Genomic DNA, 25,030 nt, shown 5'->3' with positions numbered 1-25,030 from the left:
CCCACCCGATATCCACCTCCCTCCATCTATCTACCCCTTCGATCCACCCACCTGATATCCACCTCCCTCCATCTACCTACCCCTTCATTCCACCCACCCGATATCCACCTCCCTCCATCTATCTACCCCTTTGATCCACCACCTGATATCCATTTACCTCCATCTGTTTAGCCCTTCCTTCCATCCATTCCTTGATCCATCTACATCTATCTACCTGTGTACTACTTTGATCCATCCATCTACTCCATCATCTATCTACTCCTTTGTGACCCAGGTTGCCTGGGGCCGCCCTCTCTGGAAATGCCAAGGTCAGGGCTGGCTGCAAAAGGGAGAGCAGATACTTCCAAGACTGGTGGGTAACACTGAAGTTAAACTCCCCAACCAGTCACAGACTGTGCTTCTGATCCCCCACACTGGTTATCAAGAAGCAAAAAAAGAAATCACCCAGCCACCTTTATTGCATTACAGTTCTCTGGCTCCCAATCAGCACCTGGGTCCAGTACAGTGAGAAGTTATTTAAAAACTCTGCTCACCAATACAAAATGTTCTTCTGAGCCCAAAGGGTCAGCCACTTGACCAGGTCAGTATAGGTTTGGATCTTACCCAAAATACCATGCTGCCAGCCAATCCTTTAGTATCTAAAACTAAAGGTTTATTATAAAGAAAAAGAAAGAACAAGAAGAGAGATGTTAAATGGTAAAACAGTCACATACATACAAAAAGACTTCAAAGTCCATATATCACAGTAGTTCTCAAACTGATGCCCTTTCACTTAGCAAGCCTCTGAGTGCGACCCCCCCTTATAAATTAAAAACATTTTTTTATATATTTAACACCATTATAAATCCTGGAGGCAAAGCAGGGTTTGGGGTGGAGGCTGACAGCTCGCGACCCCCCATGAAATAACCTTGTGACCCCCTGAGGGGTCCCGACCCCCAGTTTGAGAACCCCTGATATATCAGGTTCCTAGCAGTATTGGTGAGTTTGCTGGCTTGAAAGTCCCTCTGGAACACACCCACAGCTGGGATGGGTCATTCAGTCCATTGTCAGAGCTTCCTTTATAGAAAGGTTCCTCCAGAGGTAAGAAGCAGGAATGAAGACAAAATGGAGAAGATGCAGCTGCCTTTGATAGTCTTTTGCCATGCGGCCTGTGCTTCCTTTGTTTCCAACACAAGCTGCCCAACACATGGCTTGGAAGCCTTTTCTGTCCATAAGCATGCCCATGCCTTCCGTGCTGAGTGATAAGGTGTATCCTCTGCCTTCTCTCAATGGGTCAGTTGTATAGCTGATGGTCCTTAATGGGCCATCAAGCAGGCTAGCCAGTGCTGATGCCAAACTGTCTGGGGGTGTCACCCGGAGGAAGCATAGCGCAAATTTGAAATACAGACATACCTACATATCCATAACTCATAATACAAAGGTGATACAAACACAGATACGAGATGATCACATCTGGCAAGTTATACCTGACATATCTGCATATCTGGCATAACTCATTACAATTTTACAATATTGATATTCATAATATCCTAAAGTGTCCCCCAGATTCCATACAGCATCACACCCTTGGATCCATCCATCTACTTCATCATCTATCTACCCCTTTGATCCATCCATCCATCTATTCCTCCATCCCCTCGTCCATCTACCCCATTGATCCATCTCTCTACCTTATCCACCCCACCCTATCCCTCCCTCCATCCGCCCATCCATCTATCTCATCCACCTCATCCCTCCGTCCCCCATCCCATCAACCCACCCACCTACCTCATCCCTCTGTCCATCCCTCCATTGTGATGTGAGACAAACCCGTGAAGGCTCCCGTTTTCTTACTCTCTCCTCCTGCAGGACATTCCCATCCCGAAACTGAAGGAAATCTGCGAAGCCATGAAAACCAACACCCACGTGAAGAAGCTGAGCTTGGTGGCGACTCGGAGCAACGACCCCGTGGCCAAGGTAAGCCCTGCAGCTCCCGACAGATGGAGCCGCTTGGAGCATCTCCGTTTGCCGTTCCCCCCCAAGCTTTGACAAGCCGTAGCTGGCACCGGAATTGCCGGGGAGTCTGACTCTCCCAGAGGGAAACAGCTTCCCCGACGAGGAGAATTTTCCCTGGCTGGAGACTTAAGCCCCGGCTGGATTCAGCCAAGCCCTTAAGCACCGGTGTAGGTCCCGTTGAGCTCAGTGGATACATCTATACTGCAGTCTGGAGGTGTGACTTCAGGATGTGTAGACGTGCCCTGTGCCCGGTTGATCTAGCGAGCTCAAGTAACATAACGGTGACGCTCCAGCAACCCAGGCGGTGGCAGGGGCTAGCTGCTTGTGCCCATCCCCAGGGGCCTGGGTGGGCAGGTCTAGCCCAAGCAGCTTCCCTGCTGTTTTGACTTGCGCTAGCTTTGATCTAGCTAGATCTCAGGTACGTCGCCTCCCTGTCGCAGCGTAGACACAATCAGGGGGGCTTACGCTTGGGCTTCGGTGCTCTGCTGAATGGGGTCTTCAGTCACAGCCCCTCAGCTTGTCAAGCAAAGAACCACCCGGGACAGATGTGAGGCACGACGCTTAACGCACTCTCTGGAGAGCCCAGGTGACCAGGCCGTGTAAGAACCAGACTAGAAGACAAGCTACAGCTGAGGAGCAATTACCATTAGCTACCACTAGCGATCCCAGGGTGGTCCAGTGCGTAGGGCCCTGGCCTTGGAGTCCGGGGTTCTGTTGCCACTGGGTGACCTTGGCCATGTCACTTCGCCGCCTTGTGACTCAGTTTCCCCATCTGTAAAATGAGGGCGATGATGCTTGCCTCCCTTTGGAGATCCGTGGATGCAGCGCAATAGGGAAGAGCTGGGGGTTATTCCAAGGCCTCTGGGTCGCAGGTGAGGGTAATTAACTATTGGGAACAATTTCCCAAGGGTCTCGGTGGATTTCAAGGCAGCCGGGATGTTTCGCTCACAGCTCTCTCATGGCCTTGTTTTGGGGAGGTTCTCTGGGTTGTGTGAAGCCGGTCGGGCCAGATGGTCACAGTGGCGGCTGTGCTGACAGGCCCTGGGTAGACTTTTCAGCTCAGAACCGAACCCCTCTTCCCCAATCTCAGCCTGGGGCTCCGGGACCATGCCGTAAACCTGGCTTGGCTGGAGCTGCGTGTACACGCGCTGTCCCTTAGCCAGCGAGAGCTGGGAGGGTGGCTGTGTCTCATGTCGCTCAACAGCGTCCCCGGTAACTACCAGCCTTGACTTCCATCCAGACAGCGTCCTGAGGGTGGTGTCTACCTTGGAGGCCCTTATGTGGGGGCCAGCGACCTTTTAGCTTCGTGTTCTGTACGGGGGGCCGCGTGGGGAGGATGTCACCACAGCAAACCCTGCTTGCAGGCTGTGAGAGGTCGATGCGACTGACTCTGGTCTGGGACTCCCACAGGCCGTGGCCGAGATGCTGAAGGAGAACAAGACACTTGAGAGCCTCAACATCGAATCCAATTTCATCACCAGTACCGGGATGATGGCTGTCATCAAGGGCGTGCAGCAGAACACCGCGTTGGCCGAGCTCAAGGTGGATAACCAGGTACGGCCATACCCAGCTGCCAGGGAGCACCGGGGCGGGGTGCAAGACGCGGCTTGGTGGGGGCGTGGCACCGGAAGGGCAAGCGAGTCCAGGCGTCATCTGACGGGTGGGCGGGAAGCGAGAGGTGGGGCGAATGGACGTTGGCTGTCGTCGGTGGCTGGGAGACTGACCTGTGTGCTGGAAACCCCTCAGTATTAATCCCAGCTCAGCTTCTGTGGGCACATGGGGTTTCAAATCCTGGCCCCATTGACGTCAGCGGGAATTTTGGCAATTGATTCTAATAAGAGTATGACAGGGTGGGTGCCTCTGAGTGCCCCCTTGTGACCTGGGATGGCTCTGCAGCATCCCTGCCTCAGTTTCCCCTCACCCAAGTTTTTATGAGGTCCAGGTGTTTAGTTAGTCCTGCCCCCTCAGGCTAGGAGGCTGCTAATTATGACACAGCCAGGGTTGGCCCCATTTCTCCTTAAAGGATCCAGTCACCCTGTGACAAGGAAGCTGGCCATTCTGTGCCTCAGTTTCCCCCAGGTAAAAAGGGGTAATGCAACCCAGGTTTGTAAGGGGCGTTGACCACTTTCCCTAGCCAAGGGCCAGGTATTGTTCTAACACTCCCTTATCTGTCTGGGGGTTACGAGGGGTCACATTTGTAGACAGAGGCTAATTATTAATGATGATCTCTGCTGGCAAGGGCCTGATCCGGGGAGGGGTGGAGCTCGCACTGCACCCCATGAGTACATGGAGCAGGGGGCGCAGCGCCTTGCAGCCATGGGCTGTGGGTGGGATAAGGAGAGGCCCCATGAAGTGAATGGAAAGGCTTTGGGTGACTCCAGTAGGCCTCGGTTACTCAGGACAGCCAGATGCTTGGGCCAGGTATCTGGATCCAGAGGGAGGGATCGGTGGAGGATGCAATTGGGACCAACCAGCCATCTGCCCAGAGCTGTCAGGCCTGGGGTGGGCCCCACACTGGGCCACAGGCCCTGGCGAACCCCGACCCCGTTAGATCCCAGCGGCAGGGAGCTTGGCAGGATGGACAGTTCTGCTCGCCTCGCCTGCCCCAGCGTCGTGCCGCCACACGAGCGCTGCCCTGCCCTGCCCAAAGCTGCTCCTGGCTCCGAACCCCACGGGCAAGAGACCCGGCCTGACGACCGCTCAGCCTTCCCTGCACACAGAGAGAGAGAAACAATGGCTTGATCCTTTTGCTCCAGGCTACCATCCTTGGGCCCCCTCTGCAAGAGACCAGGGAGCCAGTCCAGGCGCAGGTCCCGGGCTAGCACAGGTGCCGAGGCTGGGACGTGTCCTGGAGGCCTGGGCGCCCGCCTGGCGGGACCCTAAGCACCGCCTGAGCCTGAAATGCAGCCTCCAGTTTACTGACAAGGTCTCCTGGAGGCCGGTGTCCGTCCACAACAATCCCCGGTTTCCCGGGGGTGAGTAACAGGAGACGAGGCCTCTCACCCTAGGGGCCGGCCCTGCTTTGTAGTCACCCCCCAGCAGCTGGTGTGAGATGAGTCTGGCAGCTGTCAGGCCAGCTCCCAGCCGCCTGGCAGTCTCTGCAGAAAGACCAAGGGCCGGCTGGGCCCTGGGTGCTATGGGCGGCGGGGCGGGGGGGTTGTTTCCAAGGCTACCCAGGCCTGCAATCAGGTTCCCAGGGCCATGCCCCACACCAGGGCTGGTGCAGCCCGTGTCGGGCAGGCCAGCTGGGAGGCTGGGGAGGCTTGTGGGCAGCCTGGGGGAAGGTGGGAGCAGAGCTAAGCTCGGCCGGGCGGTGGTACCCACCGAGGCTGCCGTTCCTCCCCCCACAGTCTCAGCGGCTGGGGGACTCGGTGGAGATGGAGATGGCCGCCATGCTGGAGAAGTGCCCCTCCATCATGCGCTTCGGGTACCACTTCACGCAGCAGGGACCAAGGGCCAGAGCCTCCATTGCCATCAGCAAGAACAACGAGCTCCGTAAGTAGCGGGTCGGGGAAGGGTGGGGAGGGGACAGACCGACGGCTCGACCCCCTCCCCGGCCCCACTGCAGCGGCTCTGTGAGCCCGAGCCCCCTTGGATTTACACTAGGTCCCCTCACCCCAGATTTACCCCCATTGATGCGGCTCTGCGGACGGCCTGAGGTCTGGTGCGCTCTGCTCTGGGGTGACTGTACGATGCTGCTCCCCACTAGAGGCTAGACCAGACAGAGCCGGTCCGAGGGTGGCGTTAATGGTGCCGGTTCTTCAGCTTAAGCAGCCGAGACCTGTGCATTTGGATGTGGTGGTTTATGGTTCAATTCCCTGCACCTGGTGTCATTCCATGTGCTGCTGGTTAGGACAGGAAGTGAAGGCTCCTCCAGCCGGCTGAACATGCAGTGGGGGTGTGAGAGGTCAGAATGGGAGAGCGGGCCCTGGACTTCACCCAGGACAGGGGGATTAAGACCCTGGGAGCAGTAACACCCCCACAGACCATCCCACTGGACTGCCCGTTCCTGATGGATGTCAGCCTCTTCACTTCCTGTCCTAAACCGCCCAGGGGCATTTTCTTCCTGTTCGTCTCCGGGATGGGCCGGAGCTAGATCTGGGGAGGCGGGAGAAGGTTCAGGGAGGTTGGTACTGGTCGATTTACAGAGGGTGGGGTAGGGGGCCTCTGGGCTCAGCTCTGCCCCACCGACCCCCTTGCTGTGTCTGCCCCACAGGTCGCAAGCAGAGGAAGACATAATGCCCGGCGCCGCCGCAAGCCAGCCTGTGTCTTTAACGCCTCTCCGTGCCTCGAAGCCATGGTGCCCCACGGCCAGGGCTCTGCCTCCAGCGCAAAGCAAAGCGGAGCTTTTTGTTCTTTTTGTAGATTTCCTGGAGCCGGCCCTCAGCTGTCGGCCCCCCGCCCCTCTCCCGCCCCATCTAGCACTTGGAGTCCCCGGCTCAGGTTACTCGTTCCTAGGAAGAGAATTGAAGCGAGTATTTTGGTTCTCACCGTAAATAAAGAGATCACCATGCGGACAGAGGGCCCAGGCTCAAGCATTGGGATGGGGGCGCGGAGACCAGCATGCCGTAGGGCCGGGAGCCTCCTCCTCCCAGGGGCCAGTCCCAGCTGCTTCAGAGAAAGGGCACTTCCTTCCCCCCCCGCACCCTGGGCTGCAGCAGGGCCAGCCCCTGCCCCGCGGGGCCAACAGAGCTGAGCTGGCCAAGCCACAGATCAGTCCATTTGCCCACTAGTCTCCCAGCTCCCCACTCCGGAGAGTGGCCCCCTGCTCCTGGATTCGCCCCCACTGTCTGCGCCTCCCTCCTTTGCCCCTGGAGCCCCCCCTCCCCACCCCTCAACCCCCTGCACCCCTCCCCTCTCTCCCCCACAGACTCCAGCCCTTACATTCCTTACAGTGGTGCCTAGAGGCTGCCCGAGAGCTCGGGGTCCCGCCCCAAGGCACTCACCCTGTAACTAGCCAAAGGGATGGGAGGGGAAACTGAGGTGCAGAGCGGGGAAGTGATTTACCCAAGCTCACCCCCAACTGGAACAGGGCCTAGACCCTGTGGCGCTAGTGGTGGGGCCCTACCCCTGGAGCGCTCTGCCTCGAGTGTGCCGCTAACCGGACCCCCCCAGCGCTGCTCGTCCAGGGCCTAGTGCAACCTCAGCTCCAGCCATCCCAGCTCGCGCCAAACCCTGTGGCCGGAAGGTCATTTCAAGGATGCCACCTCCCCCAACCCGGTTCCTGCCGGCCCCTGCACACACCCTCCTCATCCTCCCCCTGGCCCACGGCCCCCTCGCACACCTGCCGCCCGGGGCAGCTCCTGGAGCAATGGAGGGGCTGAGAATCAAGAGGCACCTTGGTGGGTGTGGGGGGGTCCCCCATGGGCACTTAGCCCTGCAGCCTCACTCCTGGTGGTGCCCCTCAGGCCCTGGCTTCCCAGCCAGCCTAGCTCCTTACGGCCCTCTCCCCACTGCCCGACAGGGGCTGCCCCCGCCATGATTGGGGGGGGGGGCGTGGCCCTATACATCCATTGTCACTCTGACTCCAGACCTGGGGATCCCTGGGCACAGACACCCCCGGGGCGAAGGAGTTCGGATTCAGGCTCCACAGAGGGGCCAGCGCGGGGAGGGCCGATCTGCCCGGGCTGGCAGAGGGGAAGTCCCCAAGCCAGGCGCCGACTGATGGGCTTATATGGTAACGATGGCGCGCTGGCTCCCTCCCTGTCCCCGCAGCCGTCACGCCCACGGGCTGCTGGGGGCAGGTGGCATTAGTCAGCAAGCACGTTCGGGGCCATGCTAAGCCCTGCCAGGCTCGTAAACAAGCGGCGCTGCTCCCACTTGTGCGTCTTACTCAGCATCAAAGGGCTGCGGCCCCAGGACGCGAGGAGCAGGGATGACTGATAGGGGTGGGTGGGAGGCGAGGGGAGGGGGCTGGAGTTTCACTCCAGGACAGTCACTGGGCTGGGTCCCTGCACAGGTGACCAGAGGCAATTCCCTGCCGGCACCACCAGGGGGCAGCACTGCAGGGGGCTATGGAGCTAGGCTGGCTCCCGGCCCCTTTCTGGGTGGTGGCCACACCTGACTGCTGCGGAGCCCCAGTGGGAACATGCTTTCAGCACAGGACGCCTGGGTTCCGTTTGCGGGTCCGAGGAGTCCTGCCCCATGTAAGGGGCAAATCAGGGTGGAGGCTCAAAAGAGCTTTATAAATAGGAGGCAGCATTGTCCAGTGGTTAGCTCAGAGGTGGGGGAGGAGTCAGGATGCCTGGGTTCTATTCCCCGCTTTGCCACTGACTCCTTGTGTGACCCTGAGGCAAGGCCCCTGTGTGCCTCAGTTTCCCCCTCTGTAGTATGGGGCCGCTGATCCTGCCCTGCCTCTATAACGTGCTTTGAGATTCTCGGAGGCAGGTACTCTGAAAGCAAAGTATCCCGTGGGCCGCTAGGGGCCAACCATGGGAGAGGGCCCCGCCTGTCGCAGGGGATCCAGCCCCACCCGGCCCTCTGGAGCAGTGACTGATGCATCTGGCCCCCGGGGCAGGCTAAGTAGGGGTAGGTGGAGCAGGGGCCATTGTGTCACAGCAGAGAGGAGGCCATCAGCTTTGGCTTGCGCCCGCGATCCAGTGGATGCTGGAGACAGAAGTGTGGGGACTTTGCAACTGAACTCCGGGCTGTCTCCAACGGCGCTGGGCACGGGGGCAGGGACTGGAGCCTGCAGCGTCCAGGGCTGGCACAGCTGCAAAGTGGCACTGCCCTGTGGCGCCACCCTCTCCACTGAGCCCACCGCTGCACGGACCCAGGCTGGCACCTGCCAGGGACTCAGTGGCTAAGCTCTGGCACGATAGGCTCCCGGAGCTGCCGCCGGGGGAATGGTCGCAGGCAGGCAGGCAGCGCCGCAGCCAAGCGCCCCGTGCCCTGGTGTATTTATACCCCTGGGATCAGCCCGTGAAACGGAGCGAGGGCGATCGGGTTACAGGATAGCGCGGACGTCACCCTCGAGGAGGGGAATGAGGCCAGCACAGTCCCCCATACCCAGTAATCGGGGTTAGACCCTATCTCCGCCAGTGGCACCGCCCCCCCCACCTTCTCCGCTTCCTCAGCTAGACGAAGGCTCCTGCGATCCTACCCACAATGCTCCCTTCCCCCCCAGGTGTCCCCTTGGCTGCCATCAGTCAAGTGTGTCGCGCTACCCCTCCCCCCAAGCCGGAAAGGTTTATAAGCCCTAAAATTTACACGTCTAGCAGCTGGAAACAACCTATTAAAGCAGGCGGCTCAGCTGTCCTTAGGGACGCCGAGCAGGGTGTGCGCGGCTGGGGAGTGTCTCACGTGGGATTAGCCAGATCATGCCAGCCTCACGCAGGGAGCGCCTGCTCCCATAGCCGGGACGGCGCCCGCCTGCTCTCTCTAGGCAGTGACTCCCCCATGCCCGCAGTCAGCGCAGGCCCCAAGCTCCTGAGAGGAATCCAGCTCCGGCCGCACCCAGGGCTGGCCCCTCTCCCTGCAGCCTGGGCCCCTTTCACGCCCCGCTGGCACCAGCACCTGCCCCCATGATCCTCCCTGGTCCTGGCTGCCAGAGCCCTTGGGTGCGATTCATCCCGGGAGCACGCCCTCCCCCCGCAGGGACCCGGCGGGCATGGCCGCCTGACACCCGCTGCCTATTTATAGGCAGGAGCCTGAACTACGGGCAGCCACAGCCGAGACCAGACTGGCCTGGCTCAGCCCCCCCAAGGCCTTGTTCACAACCCGAGCCCAGGAAACGTGGCAGAGCAGTGCCCACAAGGTGCCTGCAGGGGCAGAGCTGCTCCTGAACTGCCTCCAGGCAGACTAGAGGCAGGCCCCCCCACCGCAGCTCTGGCATCGTGCCAAGCACCCCCCTCCCCTCGCAGCTGAGGTTCACAACATGAAGTTCTCCTCTAGGCCTCTTCCAGCCCCAAAGCCAAGGGCCACAGGGTCTGTGGATTCCCCTCCGTGGCCTTGGAGCCCCCAGGGCAGGCCCCCCGCTTTGCCTGTATTCTGGGAGGGTGCATGTGGCCCATTCGGGGCCATTTGGAGCTCAAATCAGCTGCTCCAAACTTGGGGCCTGCCGGTTGGGAGGAGGATCCAGCCAGTCAGCCCATGCCCGCTCACCGCGCTGGAGGCAGAGCGCCCAGGGTAGCGGCTCAGAAGCAGCACGTGCAGTGGAGCGGACGCTGCCAGGGAGGAAACTTGACCCCCGGATTTAGATTTATCACTGTCCGACTGGTGGCTAGACTGGGGCCCCTCGCGCCAGGCACTGCAGACCCAGCGCGAGAGACAGCCTTAAAGAGCTCAAAGGCTGAATAGAGCAGACACACACAGGGAAACTGAGGCACAGGGAGAGCAAGGGACTCACCCATGGTCCTGGAGCAGGTCAGTAGCAGAGCCAGGAAGAGAGCCCGGTTGCCCTGTGGCCCAGGCCCAGGCCTGCCCCACTGGACCTCACTAGGAGTAGAAGTGGAGAGGGGAGCCGGCAGGCCTCCAGGCTGCTGCTGTACCTCCCACTAGCTAAGCTTACGGCGCCCTCTGGGAGGCTCTGAGAGCTGCACGGAAGAATACCAGGGCCAGGAGCTTCACAATCCTTTTTCCAAGCCGGGGCCCTGCAGTGCCGATCCAGAGGCCCCACACCCGGTGCCAATCCGCACGCCCCTTCCCCAGCTGCCGTCCTCCTTAGCTCCTCGAAGCAGGACGGGAACCAACTAGGTATGCTTGAGGGGCTGCGAAAGGGCCCCACATGCCTCCATCCTTGTTGAACTGACCAGGAGACCCGTCACTTTCACAAGCAGCTCAACAGGTGGGTCGAGGCCTTGGGCTCCCACCCTTGCCGGGGTCGCTTTAACGACCCGAGCTGACCCTCCACCTGCAAGTTCTGGGCCCCCAGCAGAAAGGCGGCTGGCCAGCTCGCCCCCCTATGCTCATGCCTGGCAGAGTTCAAGCTGTATTAACGAGCGCTGGAAACTCAGCGCAAGCACGGTAGCTGGGAACTTTCAGGATTCGAACAGCTGCGGTGGCCTGGGGTGAGCAGCTCCAACGCCCTGAAGGCCCACAAGGCTCTGAGATCTGCCAGCACATGCGGCAGCTAGAAACTGACAAGGAGCCGGGACATCTGGAGAAGAGAGGATACGGGGTCAGGGAGGCAGGGAATGGGGATAGGAACGGGCCAGGGCGCAAATCGAGGGCCGACTGGACCTGGAAAGCTCAACTGGGTCAGTGGGAACCTCTCACTCCCCTGGTGCAAACCAGGCATGATGCACTGAAGTCAGTGGGGTTACCCCAGTCTGACCGCGGACTAGGAAGGAAGATGATCCGGCCTCTGCATTTCTATCACTGGGTCTAAGGACCCACGAGGGCTACAGGAAAAAAGCGACTGGGAGCCTGGGAGCTCTGGGGGGCAGGACATTGGTCTGGTGTGTTTCTGTGCAGTGCCTAGTGCCATGGGGTCCTGGCCCATAGCTAGGGCGCTTGAGTGCTACCGTAAGACACCTAATATGGGTTTCTGGTTCACGGCTAGGGCTCCTGAGTACTACCATAGTACACCTAATATATAACTTCCAACACCTAGCGCCATTGGTTCCTGGTTCATGGCTAGGGTGCCTGAGCACTACCGTAATACACCTAATACATAACATACAGCGCCTAGCACAAGAGGGTCCTGGTCCATGACTGAGGCTTTAAGGTGCTACCATAATACACCTAATAAATAATAATAATTTTAGCCCTCTGATCCAGCAAAGCACTTAGACCTGTGCTTAACTTGAAGCCCTGATTTCAAATGGGACTGCTCCCATATTTACAATTAAGCCCATGCTCAGGCCCCGGAATGCCTCACAGAGACCACCACCCTTTTCCTTGTTACTATGTGTGGTCGCTAACATACATCTCTTTTAAATGAAGCGTCAAATGTAATGCAAATAGGAAGGTGTCACCTCACCAGTGGGCTGCTGCAGAATAGGCCCCAGGAAGCAGGAGAACAGAAGACGTCTGTGGTGCTTTTTAATGTACCAAGCCACCCCCGCAGCGCAGGGAGAAGCCAATTCGATTTTCAGATCGACTTCTTAAAAACAAAAACCACATGAGGAAAAAAAAGGCCAAAGAATTGCCTGTTAGGAGAGAGCATTGTCCAGTGAGCTCTGGGGGGCAGGGAGCGTCTCTTTGTTCTGTATCTGTGCAGCGCCCAGCACAATGGGGTCCCGATCCACGGCTGGGGTGCCTAGGTGCTACCGTAATACACCTAATGAAAGTGATCAGAACATAAGAGGGAGTCAGGACTCCTGAGATCTATCCTGACTTTTCCCACTGACTCACATAGACGTTGCTGCTAGTCTGTGCCTCAGTTTCCCCACACGAAAGGGGCATGATACTTGCCTCCCTCTGGGAGACGCTTTAAGATCCTGGGTTGAAAGATGCTAGATGAGCCCGAAGCACTGACTTCCTCCAGCATACCCCGCTTTCCTCTGTGTCCCGCCGAGAGCTGCATCTCACCCTTGTGCTCATCCCCAGAGACAGAGCAGACCTCGTGCTGGGAACCTGTGGCGGTGGCGACATGGCAGCTCCCACTGTGAGTGACCCCAGCAGTGTCCGTGGATACAGTGAAGCGGCGATGCGGGTTTCTAGGAACTGTTTGGAAAGATCCTTCTTCCCTGGTGATTTATATCCAAAATCAAAGCCATGGGGGCCGGATAGGAAGATGCAGACAGGCTGTTCCTGCCCCCCTCTGCCAGCCCCATCCCAAGAGATGGTCAGCGTAGCTCAGTACCGGGCCCGGTTCCTGGGGGTATCCCGCTAGCCGGCAGAGGCTGAGAAGTCAGGACGGCGGCAGGGACGGTGGCTCATCCTCATCAGAGTCGAACTCCACATTCTCATCTTTCACCCACTTGCCGGAAGGGTCCTGGATCCAGCCTGAGCTGAGGGAAGGACAGACAGATAGTTACAAACACCAGGGCGGGTGGATGCCAATTTAAGAAGACTGAAGGATGGTGCTAAGGAGATGGTTTCTCTACTGACAGGGCCAGGATTCGTGGGTTCTATAACCAATTCTGTCAGTGCCAGTCACTCCATCCCATTCCCTGTGCCTCAGTTTCCCTCCACCTGTGAAGCCATCCCTTTGTAAAGCATTTGGAGATGGACGGGCGGGGAGCGCTGTGCGGGACTGCATGCATGAGAGCCCAAGAACTAGATGGGCAGAGCCATGGAGGAGAGATGGTAGGTTAAACCCCCGGGCTGGCCCCCAGCAAGGGGCTGGATGGGACTTAGGGGGCTTTTCCCTTTGCTGAGTGTTGAGATGAGCTCCTACCCCTCAGCCCCAGGGATCGGACCCCTGCCGATGCACCCTGCTGCTCTGCGGGGAACAGGCAGAAGCCAGCTCACCTCCTGAGCAGAAGATAGTGCTCCAGGGCTTGGCGCTTCTCAGGGCTGATGGCTCCAGGCTGGGCAGACAAGGAGGATTTTCTTTTGCTGCTTCTCTTGATCCTCGCAGCAGGTTCCTTCTGCAAGTCTAGAATGAGAAGAAAGGCATGAGATGAGGCCGTGAGGCCTTGGAAGGTCGGGATGGAGCATCGCTGCCCACCGGCACCTCCGCGGAGAGCTCATCACCTCTGTGGACACGCTTAGTTCCGAGCCAAACTGGCAGCTCACGGGAGGCTGAGATCAGGGAGCTCATGTGATGGGGTAATGGCGCTTTGCATTTCTACAGTGATCTGTAACGCCGCTCACAAACCTGAATGACAACGACGAATGCACACACACACACCCCCCCCGGGGGAAACCAAGGCCTGGGGATTTGCCCCAACGCAACATAGCAAATAAATGGTGGGGAGAGTAAGAGAACCCAGGGAGTCCTGACTCCCAGCCCCATCCCGCACTCTAATGACCCCCTGGGATAAGAACCCAGGAGTCCTGCCTTCCAGCCCCCCCACTCTAAGCAGCAGACAACAGCAATGGAATTTCCCGAAGATTGCAGAAACATACGAGCCGCTGCAGTGAGACAGGCGAATGGTCGATTTAATTGTCCCCAGGTGCCTCAGTGGAAGGGGCAAGACCCCAGAGCCTCTCAGGCTGGTACCTGCTCGAGGGCTGGCGTGTCCAGGAAGCCGTGTGGAGTGGGGGGTGTCCACAGCAGCACATCCCTCTTCACCTCTCGCCATGGAGCTTCCCGGCTCTGCTGACTGCTTCCCAATGGCACTCCCGAAGGCAGCGGGGGCAGCAGGCTCCGTCCTAGAAGAACTAACGCTTGAGCCGCTGCCATCGGGCCTAAAACAGACAGCAGGTCTCCTGAGACTAGTGGCGACCAGCTGCCCGCTGGGCACAGCCACAGTAACAACCAGGGATGGTATCTTGCTCTCTAGAGCCCCATCTGTCAGAGGACCCCAAAGTGATTTCTGGACAGGGAGTAACCCGCACAACTCCCCACGTAAGGAAAATAAATATTATCCTTGTGTTACAGATGGGGAAATTGAGGCACGGAGGGGAATTGGCTAAGTCAGTGGCACAGCTTGACACAGAACCCAGGAGTCCTGACCCCCAGTTCCCTGTTCTAACCACCAGACCCGTTCCCCTCCCAGATCTGGGAACAGAACCCAGAAGGCCTGACTGCCAGCCCCCCTGCTCTAATCACCAGACCTCACTCCCCTCCCAGAGTTGGGAAGAGAACCCACGCATCATCTCTCCTAGTCCTCTGCCCTAACCACCTAGGGCTGGGAACAGAAGTCAGGTCCCCTGCTCTGACCATTAGCCCACACTCTCTTCTCAAAGCTGCTGCCTTCACGTGATACACGTTCTGCTGCTGAAATATAAAGCAGGCACAGAAGAGACTTGCAATCCCCTGCTCTGAAACTATTCCCACTACACTCGGCGCCTGGCCCACCAGGAAATGATCAGCTTAAGGGTTCAGGGCCAGGTCCTCAGCTGGGGTAAATCAGCACCGTACCATGGATGTCCACAAAGCTATGCTAACTGACACCCACTGGGCGAATGGCCCTTACAGAGGAACAGAGCAGAAAAGCCTGCTGCGGGCAGATGTCCAGCAGATGGTGGCGCTACCCTGCAACAAAGACCTTGCCAAGGCAGTGCCTGGCTCTCGTATCATCCCCCGACGCCATGGCGAACCCTCGACACACGCTGGCAGGGAACGCATAGGTATTACCTGTTTCTTCGGCAGCAGCTGTTATAAGGAGAGGCTTTCAGCAAAGCATTCTGGGCAATCTTCCTGGTCTGAGCCAGCAAGGGTGCAGGGCACGCAAGATCCTAAGGAAAACACAGACAAGCTCAGCACAGCCAGCCGGGTAAAGGTCATGGGAGGGGCTCCCATAGGGCGCACGTGCCAACCTGCGTGCCCGCCTCCTCTGCCCGCAGGAACTCCTGCTGCCGCCACTTCTGCACCTCATTCTCGCGCGACCGCTTCTTTCCGTAGAACGTCTGCAGGCCTGGGACACAGAGAGAGACAGACACAGGTAATCCAGGCAGTGAGACTCTCGCCAAGCAGTCTGCCATCCAGCCGAGGTTACATTGCCAAAGGGCTGGCGGTTTGGGGTGGCACGGACTGCCACCTCCCGCTGTGTCTCAGGAGGATGGATGGATGGCTTTGAGCAATCCAAGCAGTGTGAAGGTGCAAACCTCGCTGGGTCATCTCAGTCTGTCCTTCTCCCAAGGCAGACAGACAGCTCCAGGCAGCTCACCCCTGAACGGCACCTCTCTAAATGGCATCATGGGGCTCATGTCTATTGTCTGATGCTCCAGAGCGTAGGTTCTGGAGGGGATCAAGCCGGGCTTCAGCTGATCTCTAACTATTAGACACCAGGAAGAGACCTATGTGAGAGGCAGATTATCCCACATCTGCTACTCACACCTGCCTCTGAAGCACCTGGTGCTGGCCACTGTCAGACTGAGGATACTGGCCGAGAAGGACCTTGGGTCTGATCCAGCCTGGCAGTTCTGTCGGTGATAAGACAGTTCTTCTACTTCCCAGCACCACTAACTGCCCCTGAGCTTTGGGAGTGAAGCTGGACTCTTCTTTCCTCCTGCACCATCTCCACTACCCAGAGTCTGCAGCTCCCTGAGCAACTGAGCCCTTAGGGCTGACTTACTAGCGACGTGTTTCTTGCCGGCCCTATGGACCGTCAGCATGTCAAGCGTGTCGAAGACAGGACGGTGGAAACATACTGTGCAGGCGTATCTGAGAGAGAGAGGAAAGACAGTCATATCAAGCCAGGAGCATCTCCCCCTCACGCACACCTACGAGGACAGATGGGCCCCCCCAGCCCTTCTTATCAGCGTTAAGAGACACAGCGCAGTTGGTAACACTGGGCTGGAAGAGACACTAGTTACATCCACTAGAATAAATGACCATGATTCTCAGATTCACCCAGCGCAGTAGGACCTCTATGAATCTAACTGGCCGAGGCTCTCAAAGCACAGGCAGCCAGGTTAAGTGTTACTGTCCACATCTTACCCATGGGGAAACGGAGTGATTTGCCCAATGAGTCAATGACAGAGCTGGGAAGAGAACCCAGGTGTCCTGACTCCCACTCCAATGCTCTGGATGCTGGACCACATACCCTCTGTTTTGTTGTCCTCAGTTTGCAGTTGAGGAAACAGGTCAGGACAACGTAAGTGACAACCAAGGAGAGTCAAGAACTGAACCCAAAATTCCTGGCTCCGTGGCCACTGGACCGTGCTCATTCTCTGACAAACATCCGAAAGTCTGAATGCCGAGCCAACCGGTCTGAGTGTGTAATATTAGCCAGAGGCTCTCTTGGGGGCGTGTGGCTCTTTTACATCTGAAGGGAAGTGGGAACTGCAAAGCCAAAATGAAAACTAAACTAAAAAAACCCAGATCAGCCTCAATATACAGCCCAGATTCCAGCTTTTGTTGGTGTTTGAAATCCAAACCTGGATCTGGGTCTAACTTTTACAGATCGTCCCTATTTTTATAATGGGCCTGAGCAAAACATTCCTGACTGCTGGGGCCTTGGAAATCCAGAGCTTAATTTAATAACAAATAACAACCCCTAGCTAGCTCTTATCTAGGGCTTTTCATCAGTAGAGCTTGATAAAGGAAGAGCAGTATTGTTATCCCCATTTTACAGATGGGGAAACTGAGGCACAGAGCGACGAAGGGATTTTCCCAAGGACACCTAGCAGGCCTGTAGCAGATCAGGGAAGAGAACCCAAGTGTCCTGATTCCCACTCCAGTACTCTGTGCATTAGGCCACACTGCCAATTTTGCAGCTTCAGTCCCCAGAATAAATAAATACACTAATTAATGAATTGAACTGATTCAAAGGGTCATAGTTCAATGTGGGCTTTAGGCTGAGGTTGGATTTTATTTGACCCGATCCTTATGGCATACGGTCTTCTCAGAACCACGTCGCTTGCTGTCGAATGGATCTAACGCACCTGCCGTTCCTTAGCAGCAGCGCCTCGTCCTCCGGGATGTAGTTTGCCAGCAGATCTGCAACTCTTCTTTTCTGAATAAATGACCAGGCCACGTTACAGAGGAATCAATCTCTCTGGTGTAGGCAGCAGAGCAACTGGCATCAGTGTGGCCATAGATGAACAATAACAACAATCTCTGGCTCTTATCTAGCGCTTTTCATCCGTGGGTCTCTGAGCGCTTTACAAAGGAGGCTGGAAGCATTATCATCATTTTACAGATGTGGAAACTGAGGCACAGAGCAGGGCAGTGACTTGCCCAAGGTCATCCAGCAGGCCAATGGCAATGCAAGGATGAGGAGCGGGGGGGCAGGAGCCAGAGGCCAAGAAGTGTTGGGGTGGTTGGAGAGTGACAGCACCAGGGGCCGAGAGATGTTAGGGGGAATCACCCTGGGGATGGGAGAGTGGCGGGGGTCTGTGTTGGGGGGAGCAGGGGAGTGACTCGGGGGTTGAGAGGGAAGCTTGGGGACTGCTCTGGGGCTGGCAGGCAGTGGGAGGGTTGGAGGTGCCAGGGGGCGGGGAGTTGAGGGGATTGCTCTGGGGATGGGGGTTTGGGGAGAGCTGGGGAGGGGTCGCAGGAGCTGGGAGGATTGGGGGGGATCACTCTGGGGCTGTGGGGAGCAGGGGGGTTGTGGGGGGACTGAGGAGGAGTCGGGGGGGTCACTCTGGGAATGGGGGGCTAGGGGGAGTCCGGCAGGATCACTCTGGGGATGTGAGGAGCCGGGGGGGCGGGGAGCAGGGAGGTTGGTTGGGGGGACTGAGGAGGAGCCGGGGTCGCTCTGGGGATGTGGGGAGTCGCGGGGCGTCGCTCTGGGCACCAGAAGCGTCCAGGTCAGCCCTGCGGAGCCCCCCCCCCTTATTGGTACTGCGGAGCCGGGGTGTCGGACCCCACTGCTCAGCCCGCCCCGGCCGCTCACCTGCAGCACGTTCAGCTGGCCCGAGTCATCCCCCTCCCGCTTGAAGGACATGGCGGCGCTCCGCGACCCCCGGCCGCGGTAACCATGGGAACTGAGGCCACACAGCACTTCCGGTTTGGTTCTCTTCCCGGACCCCCCCTTCCCAGCATGCCTCTGGGCGCTCCGCGCGGATAGGCCCCTTGGGCTAAAACCCCCATGATGCATTGAGACGGTTAGAGGAGGCGGGGCACGATGGGAAATGTAGTCCCGGATCCTGGCCCCTCTCCGCCTAGGCGAGGCTTGTGGCTGGGCTGGGCGGAGTGTTCCCGGCTGTGCCACCTCTTTGGCCCCAGAGGGGCGGAGCATGGTTATGGGGTGGGGGGAGCTGCCAGGGATCCTGGGGGGCAGGCAACTAGCCAGGGAGAGACTACATGTCCCAGAGGCCTTTGCGCGGGGTGGGAAGGAAGGGGGCGGGCACCGCTCTGCTCAGCTGTTCGGGGCCAGCTGAGCGGCACAAGCGGCTGCGTGTGGCGGACACTGGCTGCTCTCCCGGGGAGGGGCCGCTGGAGGGGGGCTGGGTCCGTGGGAGCGGCTGGTTGCCTGGGGAGGGGGAAATTGCCCCTTCCCCCGAGTAAAGAAGGAGCTGGGGAGGGGGCAGAGAAGATTGAGGAGACCCCCTCCCCTGTATCCCTCTCTGGCGTGACGGGTGAGCAGGAAATTGGGGGACCCCCCCTCCATCCCCTCCCCCACCCGTGCAGAGTGGGTTTTGCTGTGTGGGGCGGAAATTGGGGCCCCCCCCGCCTGTGCCCTGGAGTAAAGGCTGAGGGAGGGGAGAAACAAGCAGGAAAGCAGAGAGACCTTTGTGGGGGGCTCAAAGTGGGGGAGCCCTGGCCTGGCTGGGAGGCGCATTGTTTACTCTGCCCGAGGGGGGTCCTGCCATGAGCACCCCTCAGGAAAGCCCCTCCATAGCCCAGGCACCTCTGCTGCCCGCACTGGTGCCCCACTGACTGGGGGGGGAGGGATGGCCTCCCCATCCAGGCAGGGGTCCCCTGGAGGGGCTGGGCTGCTCTGCGGCAGCAAGACCCGGTCCTACGGCAGCCTCGTCAAGTCAATGTGCTCCCCGGTGAGGGAGAGGAGGGTGGAACATCGCCTGGAGCCGGGGGACACCTTGCAGGGGCTGGCGCTCAAGTATGGGGTCACGGTAGGTCTGCGCGGCAGCTTTCTATTGCGATCTGGGGGGGTGTAGGTAACCTGGCAGGAGGGACCCAGTGAGGTCCCATGGTTAGAGCAGGGGACAGCGTACCCGACTCCTGGCTTCTCTTCCTAGCTCTGGCAGGGGACTGGGGTCTTGTGGATGGAGAAGAGAACTGGACGCTAGGTCTCCTGGGTTCAGGGTGGATTTGATTTAAATTAAATTGATTTAAATCATTATTTAAGGTTTCAGAGTAGCAGCCGTGTTAGTCTGGATCCGCAAAAAGAACAGGAGTACTTGTGGCACCCTAGAGACTAACGAATTTATTTGAGCATAAGCTTTTGAAGAAGTGGGCTGTAGCCCACGAAAGCTTATGCTCAAATAAATTTGTTAGTCTCTAAGGTGCCACAAGTACTCCTGTTCTTTTATCATTATTTAAATCACTAGTCAGGAAGACTTGATTTAATCATGGATTTCTACATAAAAGTGCATTCTTGTTGGTTGTTATAACCTTAAGACATATTCTTCACAACTCCAAGATAGATGTAGGTTTCATTTTTAGAAGGTACACACTATACATTTTTAAAGTGATTTATTTAAAAAACTTTTCAGATGAGTTTTACAGCTATGTCAGAGAATGAATGACTGTTCGGTTATTTCATTTACCAAAGGTAACTGAAGCAGATATTTATGAAGTCATTAGGAGGTGAACTATCTCCAATTCAACAGGTTAATCGTTAATATTTGGAGGATTTTCTTGCCATGCTGTATTAGGAGGAGAACATCACCAGACAGACATTTAAATTATTTTATTTAACTAAAACAATAATGTTATGTATTCTGGATTTTTTTCTTCAATAGCAAACATAATATTTTAACAAAACAAGCATATGAATTTTTGAATTTAGTTAAACATTCAAGTTTTTTTAAAAATTAGGTTTGTTTTTGTTAAAATTGTTTTTAACTAAAATAGATACATGAAATATTAAAAAAAAACCAAAACCAAAAATTAAATCTACTATGTCAACCAGGTCAACATGAGAAACTTAAAATTTTGGCTTCTGCAGCTAACTCAGTTGTCTTCACCTTCATTTTCCTGTTCATAACCTGGAAAAGAAAAACAAGCTTTCCTGCTTTTTCAGGTACCAAACGATTTCTCAATTTGGAATGAATTAGTCCAAAGGAAGAAAATATTCTTTCTACACAGTCAGTCTCTGAATCCAAGGGCTTAAATGACTTCCACCAGTTCACTGGTGTGACTTTCTTTAAAACGTCATCAGCAAACATATTTCTTGAATGGTTCTTATTCCCAAACTGGTTTCTTTTACGGCCTTCTGTCATTATAGGTTTTCCCTTCTAGTGAGAGAATGGTATGGTAGATCTCAAATCAATGAAGGCTACCCTCAGAAAGACCTCAAGGCTTCTGGAATATGCTGCTCAAACAGTTTCACTTTTATTTATACTGCCTGTCCCTCCCTTCTCATATTTATCTCCATACTACTTCTCCTTGTCCAGATCTATTCCGCCCCCAACAATCTTCTATTCACTGAACTTTTTGAAACTTTGCATTTTTAGAGAGAGGTAAGGGATTGACTCTGTGTACACAAATTTGCAGAGGGACAATAGGGTTGAGGTCTGTTATTTCTCTATATATTATTTATTTATTTTAAAACATTTTTGCTGTTAACAAGCATGTTACCTCTGGAGACACAAATCCACAGTTTGAGAACTGCAAAACTAAGCATCTCTGATGGTATCTTCTAGACTGAGCACTGAGTCCCATTGGGTAGATAGAAAGATTAACCTAAATAATCTATACAGAAGCCCCTGGAACCCCATCAGATTGGGTTCCTAATCCATGAACTATTGGAACTCATTTACAAAACTTTTCTTAAACATTACATGAATGTATTGTCTCATACTATAGAATTAGAATTTATAATCCCTATTCCATGATGAGATACCTTTGAGCTATAATGTATCTTAACAGGTTTTTTCCTCAAAAAGCATTTTATAAAAAAAAAATCTGATTTAAAAAAAAAAACCATCCAATCTTTTTGATTAAAAAAAATAAATGATTGATTTGTATCCACCCTGCCTGGGTTCTAGTCCCCACTCTGGGCCTCAGTTTCTCTATTACAAAAAACAAGCTATTGCCCTATCTTTGGTAAAGCACTAGCTATCTGATAGGACTGGTGAATGCTCCCCAATCCACCAGCTCTCCAATTCCAAGCCCTCCTGAGGATGCTCTTAAGTGATCTCAAGAAATATGCAAAACAAGCAATTATATCTGAAGAGTGAATCCTTCCCCTGGGTTTCCTAACGCGTCCTGGCTTCCCTTCATCTCCTTGTCGGCCCTGAATCTGCAGCTTGGGTCCGGATTGATTTCCACCCCATTTTGTACAGTGCTTGGGGTGTCTTGGACGAGGCGCTCTGCCGAAGCACTTAGCGTTACCGCTTTTTGGTTTTGTTTGCCGAGCATCTGGGGTGAAGCAGGGAGGGTCGTGTCATGAGCACCCCTAAGAAAAGGGGCACTGGCAGGAGTCACCCCTCCAGAGTCCAGGCACCTCTGATCCCCCCTAGAGTGGGGACTCCTGGTTCTTGGCTGAGGCTACTGCAATACACATAATGAATCCTAAGAATTGATACAGCTCTAGAGCAGAGCCAGGGGCTTGGCTGCGAAATCAAAGACATGGTCCCCGCCCCTAGGACTCTACAATCCAGCACCCTGATCATGGAACTCGGAGCGGGCACCCCACTGGTGTTCCTGGGCTGTGGGGGTATGGGTGGGTGCATGGGGAGGCTGAATGGCTGGAGTCTCTTGCAGGACCAGGGCTGAGGGCTCTGACCCTGCACTTGCCGTCTCCTCTCGGTCCCCCGTGTGTGCGGCTGCCTCCCTGTGAAGCTGATGTGACCCTGGAAATGTGCACACACAGTCACGCCCTTTCTCATTTCCTGTTTTTGCAGCTTTCTGTTCCCGTGGCTCTCACGGGGGATCAGTTTCTGCTGCAGAAATCCCCCTGGTGGTTGGAGCCAAAGCCTGCCCCGGTATCACCTCCGGCCTGGGCCTGCATATGTGGTCAGGCAGCAGGCGGCTGTTGAGTGTCTCTGGGAGCGTAGCAGTTTGAATCTTGACAGGCCCCGCAGCCTGACAGCACCAGTTCAGTCTTCCCTATGACACATGCATGCTGCCCCCTGCTGGTGTGCTCCTGCCCTGCAGCTGGAGCAGCCGGGAAAGCGGGGAGCTGGCTCTGGGGCTGCCAGCCAGGGGGCCCAGCTGTGTTTGTGTGACAGATGCTGAGAACCTGCCAGCTCATTTTGCAGGAACCCAACAAGCCGCCAGTCAGGCGGAAGGGAGGGTCTTTCAGTCTCTGGGCTGGAGTCGCGGCACGTGCCATGGTGATGGACTCCCAGCCTGTCTCCATCCACCTCTGGCTGAGCGTAGGAGACAGGCGGGGTGGACCAGCTAGCACACTTAACAATGGCGTGTCTCTCTCCCTGCCAGTGGGACAGCACAGTCCTTGCCTGGCTGCATTGAACATCATCCTCCAGGGGCTTGGTCAGTTTCCCTCCCCTTCCCCCCCGGCATTCAAGTTCCAGCAACGCCCTAACCCTTCTCCCTGCCAGCGTGAGCCCGGCACCCGCAGCCCAGATCACGTCATGCACACGCTTGCCCATATTGCTCTATTTGCCTACTGGTGTCCTCCACCCCAGAGGTGGCTGCATTTCGGTGGCGCAGTGATATTAGGTGTCCAGCCTGCAGTGGAGCTTTAGGGAACAAGCCCCGGATCAGAGGCGGCAGTTCTCTTGTTTGGTGTATAGAGATGGGGGTTGGTGACGTGTGTCCCAGGCCTGGAGGGGTTACAGGTGCTTGTGGTCTCTTCCCAGATGGAGCAGATCAAGCGGGTGAACCGGCTGTACACCAGTGACTCCATCTTCCTCAAGACGACACTGCACATCCCCGTCCTGGTGGAGCCCAAGCAGATGGCGAATGGCTTAAACCTGGAGGAAGAGGAAGAGGAGGCGGAGGAAGGAGCCAGGCGGGCCCCCACGGGAGAGGAGAAGCCGGTGCTGAAAAACAGCTCCATGACCAGCACAGGCACCACCCCCCGCCACGACCTCTCGGCCACGGATTTCTTAAGGAAGCTCGACTTGGAGATCAGCCTGTCCAAGAAGGCTGCGGTGAAGAAGCTGCGGGAGCGTGAGGTCGCGTGAGTGCTACCTTGAGGTTACTGTAGCGCTAAGTAACTAACGCGGTGCCCGGGCTGTATGGGCAGGAAATCGATCCCCAGACCTGCTGCTCTGACTCGTAGGCCCCTGCCAGCTGTGCTAAAGGAGAATCTCTGCTGGCTGCCCTTGGGTTAGTGCTTATATCCTCTGTGGGGCTGCTACAGGGCGAGGTGACCCCACGACTGCCAACTGCCTCCTGCAGGGGCTGCAGTGATGCCTGAGCACCCCCAGCTCAGGTTTTACGTGCCCCTTGGTGGGGAGGGAGAAATTAAAACCCCATTGGATCAGGCACTGTGCTCGTCAAACTAAAAGAGCCCAGCGCCATGTCCTGCCCCATAGCCTGCTCCTCCCCCCTCCCCCCAAGAAACACACTTACCCGGGGGTCCCCAAGGCTGACGGGCGGTGCCCTGGCAGGGGGCTGTAGTGAAGGGAGGTCGGCCGGTGGTGGGAGAGTGAGGGGCCGTTCATTGCTGATGGGGCGGAGGTGACGTAGCCCCAGGCTTTGGCTCCCCCCCCCCCGCGTGACCAGGTGAGTACAGGTGCCATCGGCGGCTGTGCACAATGCTCTTGGGGACCGGGAGGGGGGAATAGAGACGCGTGTGCGGTGGGGAGTTCTCTGAAGGCGACGAACAGCCGCACACGGCAACGTGGACACACACCGACACGTTTGCTTTGACGCTGTTTGTTCCCGGGGCCCCTCCTTCCCCTGCTTCATCTCCTAGCGGCGCTGTGCAGGCAAGAGATTAGAGCCAGGAAATGGTGTCCTGCCGGGCGCGTGCCGCTCGCTGCGGGGCGGGAAGGAATTCACGGGGGGTCCTGGGATGTTTCCTGGGTTCCTCCAGGGAAATGGCCGTTGGTCGCTGCTGGGGGAGGGGGAGATGCTGGGTTGGATGGGGCCTGGGTCCGATCCAGGCTGTCAGCACCTGCCTCCCTGTGGCTCGCGGGGCCAGAGCTCCCTGTGCTGCTGGAAACGGGGATCAGTTACTTTCCTCCCTTCTGTGCCGTGCTGCAGGGGGGTTAAACAGCCAGCGCGTTAGCTCAGGGCGCAGCCAGTCCCCAGTCGGCTGCTGTACAGGGAATGCCCTTCTCCTGGCCTGGGAGTCTGACGCAGCTGGTCCTCTGAGGACTGCCTTAGGGGAGCTGGTTGGGCTAAGGACCAGGCCACTGCTTGCCATTGACTAGTCTCTGAGGCCACTAGAGGGCGCCGTTGCCTGCGTTGAAGATCTCTGCAGTTCCTATCCCAGCCCTGCCCCCCAGCTTGGCTAGTGCCCCTCAATCCTGATCCACAGCCCCCTCC

The 25,030-nt window shown here is 56.7% G+C and overlaps 3 protein-coding genes across 4 annotated transcripts in view; 2 read left to right on the top strand and 1 right to left on the bottom strand.

Annotated features, from left to right (window-relative positions):
• The window catches only part of TMOD4 (tropomodulin 4), an 18,236-nt gene extending 11,724 nt beyond the window's left edge, over nt 1-6,512 (top strand). Inside the window, exons 7-10 of the mRNA XM_024211290.2 lie at nt 1,849-1,956; nt 3,406-3,549; nt 5,346-5,490; nt 6,212-6,512. Coding sequence (XP_024067058.2) covers nt 1,849-1,956; nt 3,406-3,549; nt 5,346-5,490; nt 6,212-6,234 — 420 coding nt within the window. The 3' untranslated portion in view covers nt 6,235-6,512. The remainder of the gene's footprint in view (nt 1-1,848; nt 1,957-3,405; nt 3,550-5,345; nt 5,491-6,211) is intronic.
• Nucleotides 6,513-11,705: 5,193 nt separating this feature from the next.
• On the bottom strand, nt 11,706-18,399 carry SCNM1 (sodium channel modifier 1). 2 transcript variants are annotated; one of them, XM_026659775.1, is made up of 8 exons: nt 18,333-18,399; nt 17,380-17,450; nt 16,068-16,156; nt 15,310-15,407; nt 15,128-15,228; nt 14,048-14,235; nt 13,354-13,480; nt 11,706-12,890 (listed from the first exon to the last, which is right to left on the bottom strand). In XM_026659775.1, exons 1-8 carry the CDS (start codon nt 18,381-18,383, stop codon nt 12,791-12,793), a joined length of 825 nt encoding a protein of 274 aa, XP_026515560.1. In that variant the 5' UTR covers nt 18,384-18,399; the 3' UTR covers nt 11,706-12,790. The 2 variants fall into 2 exon arrangements, with proteins under 2 accessions (XP_026515560.1, XP_026515561.1); XM_026659776.1 differs by having other exon boundaries at nt 14,048-14,199.
• Nucleotides 18,400-18,827: 428 nt separating this feature from the next.
• Nucleotides 18,828-25,030, top strand: part of LYSMD1 (LysM domain containing 1) — an 8,564-nt gene continuing 2,361 nt past the window's right edge. The window contains exons 1-2 of the mRNA XM_026659783.2: nt 18,828-19,512; nt 23,392-23,714. Of these exons, the coding sequence (XP_026515568.1) occupies nt 19,333-19,512; nt 23,392-23,714 (503 nt within the window). The 5' untranslated portion in view covers nt 18,828-19,332. The remainder of the gene's footprint in view (nt 19,513-23,391; nt 23,715-25,030) is intronic.

The sequence above is a fragment of the Terrapene carolina genome, unplaced genomic scaffold (assembly GCF_002925995.2).
Source record: "Terrapene carolina triunguis isolate 2854851 unplaced genomic scaffold, T_m_triunguis-2.0 Scaffold675, whole genome shotgun sequence".
NCBI classification, from domain to species: Eukaryota; Metazoa; Chordata; order Testudines; family Emydidae; genus Terrapene; species Terrapene triunguis.
The sequence above is the reverse complement of the archived record's forward strand: the minus strand, read 5'-3'. Positions and strand labels throughout refer to the sequence as shown.

Coding starts and splice junctions, on each gene's coding strand:
- SCNM1 (XM_026659775.1), bottom strand. CDS start 18,383: ATGTCCTTCAAGCGGGAGGGGGATGACTCGGGCCAGCTGAACGTGCTG. Junction 14,236..15,127: donor AGCTGCTGCCGAAGAAACAG/GTAATACCTATG, acceptor TGTCTGTTTTAG/GCCCGATGGCAGCGGCTCAA. Junction 13,481..14,047: donor ACACGCCAGCCCTCGAGCAG/GTACCAGCCTGA, acceptor TTCTCATTCTAG/ACTTGCAGAAGGAACCTGCT.